The 14,724-nt window shown below is 40.2% G+C and overlaps 1 protein-coding gene across 1 annotated transcript in view; it reads left to right on the top strand.

The window, feature by feature from the left end:
* Positions 1-14,724, top strand: part of zc3h12b (zinc finger CCCH-type containing 12B) — a 61,874-nt gene that overhangs the window by 36,461 nt on the left and 10,689 nt on the right. The window contains exons 2-3 of the mRNA XM_078412523.1: positions 10,583-11,367; positions 14,109-14,248. Of these exons, the coding sequence (XP_078268649.1) occupies positions 10,583-11,367; positions 14,109-14,248 (925 nt within the window). The remainder of the gene's footprint in view (positions 1-10,582; positions 11,368-14,108; positions 14,249-14,724) is intronic.

Here is a 14,724-nt window from a genome sequence, read left to right as displayed (position 1 = left end):
GGTGAACCTTTGTAACACATTTAAATGTGCGTTGTGAAAACGTGATTCTGACGCACAGGAATCCCCGACGTGAGCTTAACCCATTTTTCATTGAGGATAATTTTTTCCTTAGTTTGTCATTTTGCCCGAGGCATGGAAAAAATGTCAAATGGTTTTTAAAAGGATAATTTATAGATCATTCTTTATCTAAACCAAGTACCTCCTTGACGAACCTGTTTTACAACCTTGATTATGTAGCTGTTGGTGAATAAACCTGGTGAATACTGCTCACCTGACACATTCGCTCGATAAAGATAGTTTGCTGTAGAGGTTGTGAGAAATATCTGAGGGTCGGTAGTAATTAAGTAAGCAACTGAAGTAATTAATAAAGCTAAGTATTAGGTCATTTAATCGATAAAGGGCTAGTTGCACAAACGCAAACATATGCTGCTGAAACATGATGTTTCTAACAATGTTTGCATTAACTGGTGGTACTCTGTTCACTGGAGCATTTGTTCATTATTCAGGAACTTGGCAGCCTTGCACCCAGCTTTAGTTTTATTATACACACACAGTGCTGGAGTAACTCAGCGGCTCAGGCAGCATCTCTGGAGAAAAAGGATGGGTGACATTTCAGGTTGGAACCCTTCTTCAGACTGAAAGAAGAGGGAGGGGGGCGGGATGGTGGTGGGAAAAGGCCAGAACAAATCAGGGCCGGTCTATTATGATTACCTTATTAGATTTACTATGTTGATCTTGAGGAGTTCCTGGTATAATGTTTCTGCATGGTAATGGCTCGTGAATATATTTGTTAGCTATTTAATGAACTGCTGGTGATTAGAGATTTCAATTCCTGATTGATGCCAATCCAGTGACCTTTCCATGATGCCAATAAACACCATGGAGACAACATTCTGGAGCAGAGGTGTTTAGTTTAGTGTATTGTAATGAGTGAGGTACATTAAAAAAACGTGTGCTATCCAGTCAGTGGAAAGATTATCCATGAATACAATCAAGTCGTCCACAGTGTATACAGGACCAAGTGAATAACATTCAGTTCAAGGTAAAGTCCGATTTAAAAACTGCCCAAGTGTCTCCAGTGGGGTAGATGGGCGGTCAGGGCCGCTCTCTAGTTGGTGATAGAATGGTTCAGTTGCCTGATAACAGCTGGGAAGAAACTGTCCCTGAATCTGGAGGTGTGTGTTTTCAAACTTCTGTACCTCTTGCCTGATGAGAGAGTAGAGAAGAGTGTCCAGGATGAGACTCATCCCTGCTTATGCTGACTACCTTGCTGAGGCAACGTGAAAAGTATGTGGAGTCAATGGAAGGGAGGTTGGTTTACGTGCTGGTCTGGGTGAGTCCTCAATTCTCTGCAATTTCTTACGGTCTTGGATGGAGCTGCTCCCAAACAGGTTGTGATGCATCCCGGTAAAATGCTTTCTACAGCACATCTGCAGAAGTAGGTGAGAGTTGTCGGTGAGTGAGAGTTTGACACAAAATGCTGGAGTAACTCAGCGGGTCTGGAGTAACTCAGCGGGTCATGTCGAACTTCCTAAGCCTTTTAAGGAAGTAGAAGCATTGGTGTGCATTCTTGGCCATTACTTTGATATGACTGGTCAAGGACAAGTGGGCCTAGGTTTAATCCTAGGTGGGCAGGTGGGATGAAGCTGGAGATGAGGATGAGTCTTCATTGTTCTTCTCGCACAGTATTTTAGACTGTGGGTGGGATGGCGTGAGTGAAGCTTGTTTTGCCAGAAAGGTTTCCAATGGTACATTCATATTTGGAGGAATACTCCCAAGGCAAATTTTAATTTACTTTGGTGTCCCTTGCATTTTTATAGACTACTAGATGGTATACCAATTTTTCATTGACACGCATGAATATACGTCAGTAATATGATATCTGAACGTCCAAAACGTAGTTGATACGAACATTAAAAAAAAGCAAGAGTCTCAAGAATAAGCGTCAAACTCGGGCGGCGATTCATCAAGTCATTGTTGATTTCTATTCCATTGCCTTCCTACACAATTCTCACATCCTTTGATTACCATTATGCCCAGATATCTATTGGTTTCTGTTTTGAATGAGCTCAATGAACTCACCATTTCTCTGGCCTAGAGATATCTAAAAGATTTGCAACCCTTTTCTTGAAGTAATTTCTCTTCATCTCAGTTCTAAATAGGCTATTTTTCATTTTGAGCCAGTAAATCTTGGTTCCAGACTCCGCAGTCAAGAAAAACATCCTTGTTGCATGCAGCCTGCAAGTCATAAGAATTAAACATAGAAACATAGAAAATAGGTGCAGGAGGAGGCCATTTGGCCCTTCGAGCCAGCACCGCCATTCATTGTGATCATGGCTGATCATCCACAATCAGTAATCCATGCCTGCCTACTCCCCATATCCCTTGATTCTGCTAGCCCCTAGAGCTCCATCTAACTCTTTTAAATTCATCCAGTGAATTGGCCTCTACTGCCTTCTGTGGCAGAGAATTCCACAAATTCACAACTCTGGGTGATTTTTTTTTTTCTCATCTCATTTTTAAATGGCCTCCCCTTTATTCTTCGACTGTGGTCCCTGGTTCTGGACTCCCCCAACATTGGGAACATTTTTCCTGCATCTAGCTTGTCCAGTCCTTTATAATTTTATACGTTTCTATCAGATCCCCTCTCATCCTTCTAAATTCCAGTGAATACAAGCCCAGTCTTTCCAATCTTTCCTCATATGACAGTCCCGCCATCCCGGGGATTAACTTTGTGAACCTACGCTGCACTGCCTCAATAGCAAGGATGTCCTTCCTCAAATTAGGAGACCAAAACTGCACACATTACTCCAGATGTGGTCTCACCAGGGCCCTGTACAACTGCAGAAGGACCTCTTTGCTCCTATACTCAACTCCTCTTGTTATGCAGGCCAACATGCCATTAGCTTTCTTCACTGCCTGCTGTTCCTGCATATTTACTTTCAGTGACCGGTGTACAAAGACACCCAGGTCTCATTGCATTTCCCCTGTTCCTAACTTGACACCATTCAGATAATACTCTGCCTTCCTATTCTTACCGCCAAAGTGGATAACCTCAAATTTATCTACATTATACTGCATCTGCCATGCATCTGCCCACTCGCTCAACCTGTCCAAGTCACCCTGCAACCTCCTAGCATCCTTTTCGCAGTTCACACTCTATCTTATTTAAATAATTTAAAAAGAGAGAAAATAAATTCTCAAATCAATTATTTTAGACGTGGAATTGTTATTTGGTTAAAAAGTATCTATTCATATTATAACATATACAAGTTGTAAATTTGATATTGTATAATGTGAATGGGTTTTGCTAAGGTATGTGGGTTGAACTCAATCCTGAAGGTTGATTTCAGCTGGTTACTTCTTTTCTAAGTTACATTAATGTGTTCACCCACTGAATTGGCAAGTTTTGGTTGTGTGCTGAAGCATTGGGTTTTCTGCTGAAAAGTCATTTAATATATGGGCTTGCTGCTACAGAATCTCTGAAAGCATTAATACATTGTTGAGATATTCGACTGTGGAGGGCGCCACAGCTGTTGCTGGCTACGTATGATACAGGCAAGCCCACTTCCCAGTGTGGCAATCATATGCTCCAGAATTCAGCTTGCCAATGATACTGTGGCCTGCTAACTTGACAGAAAACAAAGAGGTTAAAACTGAGACCTTGTTCTGTATATTTCACACCCTGATACCGTGGAGTACATTGCAGCACAAGATGCAAAAGTACATTGCAAACATGAAATCAAAACACAGGAATGAGCTCTATGATTAATGCATAGCAACCTATGGGTTCAGTTGAAAATAGTAAATTCACTAAATGTTGAAATCTCCTGTTTAAAAAAAAATTAAGATTGCCCTGTTTGATCAATTTCTGTCTCGTAGTTATTTCTCAATGTTGTGAGTGAACTACTGCAAATTAGTATTCATTACCTACCTTAGGGCTTGGCATATGAAAGTGCTGATACAGATATAGACGTCACAGAAATAGCTCAGGCACCAGAGCACGGACTGAATTGCATTGCGTCACAGCTGTGGGCGGATGTTAATGTAATAAAGGGGAATGACTGGTAATCCCCCAAAGCATTCAGATACAGCCTGCCAGGACAGGAGAAACACACTTGCACAGTCCTCGATCCACAAGGCACTGCTCGGACCTGCTGTTTCACTGTGAGTATGTTATGGCTATACATTTTCAAAAGACTTAGTTGCCTTTCTTCCCTGCCAACTTAACATTTAGACTTTTTAAAAACTTTATTAAGCAGTGGAACATATGGTTGTAGTATTACATTGAAACTAACCGTATCAGTGGTTTTAAAAATATGTTAAAAATAGAAAGGGCTTCAGTTTCATTTGGTTTTAGCATTTAATTTTACCGAGGAACAGTTTGCTTATACTTTCTCAGTTTGTTTATTTTGATCATTAGATTAATTCCAAGGATCAGAGGTTTTGTTATGTAGAAAGGCTTAAACATTGAAAAAGAGACTATGCAGATATTTTTGAAGTTGTGAACTGTTTTGAAAGGCTGTATTTATGCTTGATTGTTCATGATTGACCAGTTATTAAGTCCATTGACTTCTCTAACATCAAGTTATTAACAATGAAGGAGGCCCAGGACAGAAAGGTCAGATTTGGAATGATAAGATAAGACCACTAGTCCTACTGTCTCCGACTACATTTTATCTCTGTACCGCCCACTCCCCTGACATCTGTCTGAAGAAGGGTCTCGACCCGAAACATCACCCATTCGTTCTCTCCAGAGATGCTGCCGGTCCCGCTGAGTTACTCCAGCATTTTGTGTCTACCTTCGATTTAGACCAGCATCTGCAGTTCTTTCCTACACATGCAGTTTAATAAAATCACTGTATTCATATTCTCACACTTTTAACCAATACTTTCCCTAGATTATTGAACATTTTAAATGTGAAATGTATGGAAAAAATTGTATATTAGTTTGTTGTATGAGTTGAAATTAATAGCTGAATAGTACAGTTAAGCTAGTTAAGTGCATTTTCATTGGTTTCATTGCGCTTATATTTCATAGATTTTAAGTCAGTGATATTGGGATTTTGAAAATTCATGTATGATTTGTAGGGTGTGTTATTGACACCAAGATGCCAGAGATTTGTTCAAAGTTATTAAATGCTGGAGGGGTGTGACTTATGGTATTGCACAGCTAAGTGTTCTCAAGAGAACAATTTGCCCGTCTTTAATTTCACACTTGGTTATCTTTCTCCTGTTTCATGATGAACATGACATAAAATATTTTGCTACAATTTTCATTTTTATTGAAAAAGAGTGAAAATGTGAAATTTAGGAAACTAAACCCTAATTGAAAACACTCTCTGTTTGAGTAGATATCATACTATGGCATTCGAGGAAAGCTGGAACCTCAGGTTATTTTCTGAACAATAAAGTGGGCGAGGATATTAAAATCATGCATATGCCTATGCTTTAGGAAGGATTTATGTTTTGAAAGTACTGCTTCTTTCAGAAAAGGGGCAAGAGCTGGTAGTTCTTATCAGTCATCTCAGGTGTGTAACTTGGAGCTCAGCAGTTACATTGCCAGGGGAGCTGGTGCAGTTCGAAATTTGCCGTTACAAAACGGCTGATATTTCCGGTTTGATCAGGATATTTCTTCAGCTGTGTGATTGGTGACGGACCGATCGCAGAGAAGCTGTGGGTTAGGTAACAATGCAATGATGATTAGTGAAAATGGCATTTATTGACTTTGAGGTCAAATGAGGCACGTTACAAGATATTTTTCATACAGCATCAGAGTTACAAAGTTGAAAGAGAAACAGATTCAACAGAGGTTGACTAATGATATTATTACTAGAATAGTAATAAATTCAGAATTTAGCTTATTAATAGCTTCAAAACTCAGACTTGTGGTGGATGCATGACCTTGAGTGGTCTTGCAGGACTTTCTTCCGCCCCCACCTCTCATCCAACTTTCCCCCCTTCTTCAATCAGACTGAATAAAAGTTCTGACCCGAAACGTCACCTACCCATGTTCTCCAGAGATGCTACCTGGCCCACTGATTTACTCTTTGTCTTTTTTAAAGGGTAGAAAGGAGTTATGATGTTTTGGTTGACAATCTCATCGTGTGTGCATTGAAGGAGAAAAAGCTTTTTTTAATCTCAAATTTCCTTTCCATTTGACAGAAAGCCAATTTTCTATGGCAATTATTAATTATTAATTAATTTTTTTTTTTTTACTAAAAGATTAAAGTACCAATTAGTAAACTGGGCAATCAAAGTCATATTTTAGGAATAATAAATAAATATTTAAATAATAAAGAAGTAACAGTATCCTATAATCCAAAAAGGTACATGTGACAATGAACTGACCGTGAAACCCTCAAACCTTGGATAGGAAAGATTTAGAGGGATATAGGCCAGACATCGGCAGGTGGCACTATTGTAATTGTGGCATCTTAGTCAGCATGGGCAAGTTGAGCCGAAGGGCTTGTTTCCGTGCAGTATTACGAAATGTGACCATATCTAACATCTATTCATTTTATTGGTAGACAACCTAAGTACACAACAATAAATTTTGTGTGCCTCACTGCTCTGATTATGAAGTTGTGAGTATCATCTTCATTTGTTTAGAAAATAGGTGACAACTGCAATAGCCTCACCAACTGATAACACAATTTGACTGTAATTACCTACTTTAATATTTAATTGCCTGGAACAAGTCGAGTTGAGTTTAATGTCAATGTAGAAGTACAGTGCAATACACAAGTACAGGCACAATGAAAACCTTGCTTGTAGGAGCATCACTGGCACAGACTAAGACAATACACAAAAAACATAAATTATACATACATTGTCTTGTAGAATTTGTACAATGTAAAGAGACAGATTGTGCAAAAAACAAGACATTAGTGCAAAACACAATTAGAAAATATCAAGTCCATGGTAGTGCAAGAGGTAGTCCATAGTGTTCCACTGCCGGGGTAGAATTAGCGTTGCGCAGGTCGGTTCAAGAACCTGATAGTCATCAGAAAGTAGTTATTCCTGAACCTGGTGGAGTTAGACTTCAAGGTTCTGTACTTTCTGCTCGATGATAGCAGTATGGTGACCATCCTAGCAGATGGTGACAATCCTTAATGATAGAAGCACTATGAATTGGCTTATGCGGATGATGGGACGATTAGTACCTATGATGGAGCAGGCCGAGTTCACCACTCTCAACTGCCTCTTGTGTTCCTGTGCATTATTCCTGATGCAACCAGTCAGGATACTTTCTCCAATGCTTCCATAGACGTTTGTTAGAATATTCGGTGACAAGCCAAATCTCTATAAGCTTCTAAGACAGGAGAGGCCCAGTTGCACCTTTTTTTGTGATTGCAACTTTGTGCTGGGCCCCGGACAGATCGTCTGAGATGTTCATGAGCAGGAATTTGAAGCTGCTAACTCTCTCCACTGCCGACCCACCAACGAAAACTGGTGACACAAGAGAATGCAGATGCTAGAATCTTGAGTAAAAAGCAAAGTGCTGGAGGAAATGAACGGGTCAGGCAGCATCAGTGGAGGGAATGGACAGATGATGCTTCACATTACGATACTTCTCCAATCTGAAAATTGTTGCCTTGTCTCCTGACTTCCTCTTTCTGAAGTCAGCGATTAGTTCCTTGGTTTAGTTGACGTTGATCGAGAGATAGGTGTTGCGGCAACACTCAAATGCACATGCCATCTCTCCCGTAAGCTAACTCATCGCCACTTGTGCTTCGGCCTACGACAGTGCTGACTTTGGCTAATTTACAGGCGTCATGTGCTTAACCACACAGTCATGGGTGAAAAGAGAGTAGAGTCGGGGGCTTGGCACGCAGTGTTTGAGGTGAACCAATTGATGTAAAGGAGATGTTGTTACCGATTGCCACTGGTCGAGGTCCTCCGATGAGGAAATCAAGGATCCAGTTGCAAAGGGAGGTATAGGTATAGAAGTGCAGGTCTTAGTCCTGGGTGATATGTTTGGAACTTTCTAATACTGAACAATCTCAGTTTTTTCTCTTTCCACCTTCTTCCTCCCTTTCCCCCAACATATCTGCCTCGCCAACAGTCTGTCTGTCCTTTCTTCTTTTTGTTATTTTTAGTATATGCTAAAAGTATGCTTTAGTGTTCCTTGGTTTGTTTTATCGTATCTCTGTCCCCACTGCGGCCTAACATCGTCTTTCCTGGAGACCGGCGGGCGCTCCAAGCCGCGGGAGTCTGTGGTACTTTAACATCGCGGAGCTTGCGATCCTTTTGCCAGGGATCGAAACTCCAACCGCGGGGCCTGTGGACTCTAATATCGTGAAGCCCGCGGTCTCTGGTAAGATGAGGCCGATTCGGGAGCTCCATGCCGCTGAGAGAGTTTCAACCGCCCCAACGTGGGAGTTTCGATCACCCCGATAGGGGCTTCGTCGTCAGCTTTGATCGCCCCGACTGCGGATGGTTTGATTGCCCCGACCGCGGGAGAAAAAGAGGAAGATGATTGAACTTTATTGCCTTCCATAGTGAATAGTGGAGTCCACTGTAATGGATGTTTATGTTAACTTTTATGTGGTTGTGTGTCTTGTTGCTTTTCACTTGGTATGGCTGTATGGTAACTGAAATTTCACTGTACCTTAATTGGTACATGTGACAATAAACTGCCCTTGAACCCTAGAAACCTTGAAATATGGAGATTATTACCAAAGTTATTACAAATTGGTCTTTTGGAAAAGAGAGGAATGAGATTAAGCTCAGAAATGGCATTAGACTGAATAGCGGCGACATTGGCTGCATGATTCTACCAGGATATTTTTATAATAACCAAATTTCATTATGTCCTTTGGATTTACTAAATGGTTAAGAGGCAAATGTGATTTATGTAGCTTATCTATCAGTCTTCGTACCTCACAAACAGTTAATTACTTTGAAGTTTGGTAACTTTACTTATCTACGCATTAAAAACTGAAATAACCTCAAAAACACGTAGTTTAACTAAAATAGCTTGCAAAACATTTCGTAACAGAGCAAGGAAACAAGAACTCTTTGTGACTTCTCTTACGTTATGATTTGACATAGCACCCCCACCACATCTTCCTCTTTCCGCTGACAAGCACAGAGCAGTGTGTAAAGTCCACATTAAGTGTAGTTTTTTGTTTGTAGCCCTACACTGAATGCTGCTGGCAAGACCTGCATTCAATCTACATCATTAAATTGCCATCAAGGATATTATCCATTCTGAACATGGCGAAGTACTCATCTGTTGAGAGCTTCAGGATGGAAGAGCTATTGCAAAAGAAAGGAATTGTTTCTTAAACCTTTCTCCCAATTGCTGCATTAAATTTGATATTTTGAAATTGATTGGGCTTTTGCATCGGACCGTAATGAAAAGAATTGATCAAAATTATATCCACAATTGGGATGCTCTATCTATTCCATTTTTCTTTCATTTGTCTCAGTCATTTTGACATTTTTAATCATTCATTGCAGAATTTATTGTTCATCCTTAATCACCCTGAGGAATCGGCAATGAACTGCCTTGGAGGGCTGCAATCCTTGTGTATTTACAAGGAGTTGTGCAGCACACAGTAATGACAATTCTCCCAAGAACAGAGCTGGCTGACTGACTGATTTAACCTATAATTTTTGTGTCAAATCAATCTGACAGTTTATTGAATGCACTTTTTTCAAGTCAATTTTTTCATTGTCAAGATCGTTTGGAGGTGAAGTTGAGTTGTCAAAATGATAAAGGAAACTGACAAAACTGATCCAGGCAAATATGTTCAAAATGTCAAAGGAGCCACATAGCTGGGAGAAAGCTTAGAATTTTAAAAAAATGCTTCTTTGATAGATTTGAAAGTTGCAACTGTTACCAAATGAGTGAAAGACCTATGAATATTGTTTTGGTGGTTATAACTGAGGGATGAATATTAGCTGGGCTGCCTCTTCTGTACTTCTTTGACCTGCATGAATAAGAGTATCTGAATGACTCACCTGAAAGATATCCCAACAATAGAGTGTACCATTCGTGCCGCTGAGACATTAAAGTGCTGGATCAGGACTCCAGTTTAGTTCCTGATGCTGATAACAATGCTAGTTCAATGCCAAATTAACATTTTAGGAGGTTAAGAGTGCGAAGGGAATTTCAACCAAATTTGTTCTTCCAAAGGGAAATTGAATTGAATTCAAAGTCTATAGGTCATCACTTTAAGGTGAGAGGGGCAAAGTTTAAAGGAGATGAGCGGGGAGAAAATTTTCATACAGAGGGTGGTGGGTGCCTGGAACATGCTGCCAGGATGTTGGTGGAGGCCGATATGATAGTGGTTTTTAAGAGGCTTTTAGACATGCACATGGATATGGAGTGATATGGACCATGTGCAGTCAGGTGAAATTAGTTTATCATGACATCATGTGTGGTACAGACATAGTGGGCCAAAGGGCCTGTTCCTATACTGTACTGTTCCATGTTTTTCTATGTAAATTAGCAGGGAAGAAAACCAATTAGCAAGTGGCCATTACATTCAGATAATGATTGCTAAATTATATGTGTATTTTCTTCAGGGGATTTAACCGACTCTTCTAAATTATCTTCCTTCTTTTCCAGGATTATATACTATCCCTGTGCTCATCAAACCACAAGAAGTGCGAGAGTATTACAGCGAGTTTGCGGAAACGGTTAATTGAACTGAAGGATACCATTGAATATGAGAGTCAAGCAGTACTAGAAATAAAAGAGAAGAGTATAGAAATCACAGGAGGACAAATTAACATAATGACTGCCTGGTCAATGTTTGAGAAGTTGACCATGGAGAACAGCTCCTCCAAAGAAGACAGGAAGCTTCATCTCGAGATTGGTGACTGTAGGACAGATTCTGAAGACTGGACAAGCTCTGAAAGTGATTCGGAACAAGTCCCTCCCAAAAAGAAAGGGAACGAGATTGTGAGCAAACCACACAGACAGCTCTGCCGCTCGCCTTGCCTCGAACGGCCTGTTCTTTCCAAATGCGGTGTCCTGCAGGATTTTCAAAGTGAGGACAATAAATCCAAACTCGATGAGGGCTGCAAATCGGCAAGTTTAGATAAGGAATACCAGGCCAAGATGGAGTTTGCCTTAAAACTCGGGTATTCAGGAGAACAGATACAAACTGTGCTCAATAAACTGGGATCAGATGCTCTTATTAATGACATTCTAGCTGAGCTGGTTAGACTTGGGAACAAAAGTGAATCTGAGCCACAGCCCAGCAGTATGGCCACTACAGGCACCCTGGTGCCCAGGGGGCAGTGTGTGAAGGAGATCACCAGCCCAGAACTGTCTTTGGAGGATGAAGTGGTGGACGATTCTGACAATTTGAGACCTATAGTCATCGATGGAAGTAATGTGGCAATGAGGTATGACCCAAGCTAAATGAACTTGTCTCACTTCCAATGTACATTTTTCTTTTACTATTTGTACAGAATCCTCATCCTTTCCAAGATGAGAATTCTTCTTTGAAGTAAAGAACTTCTGTCAAAGGTCACCATTGACCTGCCGAGTGCTTGCCGCAATTTCTAGTTTTATTGTTTGTATTTGTGTAACAACTTTCATGATCTTGGGTCATCTGAGAGCATGATAGCTATTGATCAAAGAAGATATGGAAAATGTTATATTTTATTATCAAAGGTACCAAAGGTGTATAGATACTGCTGGGAATTACCTTTACATTAAGGTGCGAGGGGAGAAATTTAAAACGCAGGCAAATGGGACTAGCTTAGATGGAGCATCTTGGTAGGCAGAGACAAGTTGGGCTGAAAGGCCTGCTTTCATGCTGTATGACTTTATGACTCTAATCCTTTGGTAACTTAAAATTAGATTCATCATTCTGCCTTCTTTCATCTTTCCTTATATATATATATATATATATATATATATATGTATACTTTTTGAACTTAGTCTCTCCATACAAGTTGCACCTTATGAAAGACCTTTCTCCTTCCTATGCAAACCTTCTATTCTCTGCATTTTATAATGCATTGTTTTATACCCAGATGTTTTTCGGGTCTAATGAGAGATTGTGGATCTGAGATGTTCTCAGTGTTACCTTTACCACAGATATTTTTTGCTTTTATTTCAGATTTTTAACGACATCAATATTCCTTTGCTTCTTTCTTCGGAAATGTTGTTACTACATATGGATAATCAGCTGCTATCTGTCTATTATAATAGAAAACCACCTTTGTTTCCTATTCTCTGCCAAAGACTAATTAGTTAACTCCACTAATAATGAAATGACCAATGTCAAAATGACCAATGAAAACAGAAAATACATTGCCAACTCTTTTGGTAAAAATAGTGTTCATTGTCTTGCCAGAATCAAGCAAATCTAAAAAGAAACGAGGATCAAAATTGTGTAGGAAGGAACTGCAGATACTGGTTTAAACTGAAGATAGACAAAAAGCTGGAATAACTCAGCAGGTCAGACAGCATCTCTCAATAGAAGGAATGGGTGACGTTTCCAGGAGCAGGGTCTCGACCTGAAACGTCACCCATTCCTTCTATCCAGAGATGCTGTCTGTCCCGCTGAGTTACTCCAGCTTTTTGTGTCTACCTCGAAGATCAAAATTCCTCTATGCTGAGGTGGCTGATTTCAGCAATTAGTAAGCCTCAGCACCTTGGTCAATGAACAAATCTATTAGCAATCCTGAGTACCATCTGCTTTGGAAAGCAAGTGAGTGTGGGTGCCAGATAAAATGGTTTAGGTTTGGCTCCGATGCACTCCGCTTGTGATAGTGGACCGCCAGCTAATATTTTGTCCAGGCTTGCACATGATACGTTCGATGAGGTCAAGGGGAGAAAATCAACAAGTGAATGAAATAACATAATTATTGACTTCTACTTCCACACCCTTTTATTTTTTTCATACACACACACAGCACTTGCATATTCATAATTTCAGTTTCACTTTTTAAAGCTGCATTCCTGATTGCCAGTTTACCTTATCCTGTGTCATTCTTTGTCCTCTTTTCCCACCAGCCAAGCTCTCAAGATATCTACTTTCAAAAATGAACAATACAACATCTTCTGATAGACACAATAAGCTGGAGTAACTCAGGCAGCATCTCTGGAGAAAAGGAAACGTTTCAGGTCGAGACCCTTCTTCAGACTGAGGGCTGAGTCTGCCGAGGCCAAGCAGATCTAAAAAGAAACGAGGATCAAAATCCCTCTGTGCTGAGGTGGCTGATTTCACGCCTCAGTCTGAAGAAGGGTCTCGACCCGAAACGTCCCCTATTCCTTTTCTCCGGAGATGCTGCCTGACCCGCTGAGTTACTCTAGCACAGTGTAAACCAGCATCTGCAGTTCCTTCCTGCACAATACAACATCTTGTGTCAGGAAAAGCCAATTCTGGCCAAAGGATATACAATTTAAAAAAAAAAAGTAAAATTAAAACTCAGAAAGGCAAACTTCTCCTTTGATATGAAATAGTGACGATCAGGATTATGATGTATTAATTGAAGGTGTTTTGACATGGTAGGGGGAATAGAGTTAAAAAAAACGAAGGCAGAAAATGTTGAATGCAGCAATATGAAATGTACTATACCCCAGCTGGTACTATTTTTATAGATTTTTTGATATTCCGGAGAATATAATTAATTCCTCCCACAAAGGCCTACGCACGATGATGCTTTTCATGACATCATCTGTGTCTTCCCTAAAATTCAAGGCACTTATTAATGAGGTGGGCTACATTTGCTCTCTTAAATCTGATTTTCTGGAGTGACTGAGGTAACGGTTTTCCTTGCGGCTTTGGAAACCTTTGCTCGTAATCAGGATGTGACCAAGATCGATGCCAAGCAAACTGATTTATTAAAACAAAACTGGAGCTTTTTTCATGTAACCTTCAATTAACTTGTGCATCTAATTTGCAATCCTGTTGATAAACCTTCATATTGTACAATGAAGAAATGTTTGATTTCCTTATTTCAGTTAAGAAATGTAATTATTTGTGTTGATTGTGCCACAAATGTTCAATAATTAAAATGATTCTCTGTGCCCATGTTGTTCACCCCAGTGGCTTACCAATTTCATGGGGTGTAATGTCTGCCAAGGTCACACGGAGCACAAAAATGACTAAAGCTTTAATTTCCTCCTGTAGTCATGGAAACAAGGAAGTATTCTCTTGCCTTGGGATTCAGCTAGCTGCAGAATATTTCCTGGAAAAAGGGCACAAAGACATCACGGTGTTTGTTCCTGCTTGGAGGAAAGAACAGTCCAGGCCAGATGCGCCGATCAAAGGTAATGCAGCATCCGAGTATGACATCTCAATGATCTGATCGTATAACAATAGCTGGCATTTCCAAGAAATGATAAAGCTGTGTAGCCTGAAGTAAAAATAGAAAAGATTGGAACTGTACCACTACCTCCATCCCAGCTGGGGATTGGGGGTGGGAAAGGTCAACTTTACAATTGCAAACCATCAAAGGGCTTTCAAAATGGATAATGGTGGGAAGCACTGTGAGCTATTCTGACAAGTCCCGAACCACCACCACTACTTGGAGTATTTCATACTGGAAGTGACTGAGAATGTATACTAGTGAGTACAATGTATAGGATGTTGATGAGCTGTAGGAAAAGCATTGCTTTCCAGTGATGTTTCAGTGATCATTCTTGAGTAGATAAAGATTTCCCTGGGAAAAGAACAAAAAAATCCATTGCAATGAAGGGATAAAAATACCAGCTAGAAACTTGCAAAGTGCCATATTTACTAGATG

Source organism: Rhinoraja longicauda, chromosome 15, assembly GCF_053455715.1.
Source record: "Rhinoraja longicauda isolate Sanriku21f chromosome 15, sRhiLon1.1, whole genome shotgun sequence".
Lineage (NCBI taxonomy): Eukaryota > Metazoa > Chordata > Chondrichthyes > Rajiformes > Arhynchobatidae > Rhinoraja > Rhinoraja longicauda.
The sequence above is the reverse complement of the archived record's forward strand: the minus strand, read 5'-3'. Positions and strand labels throughout refer to the sequence as shown.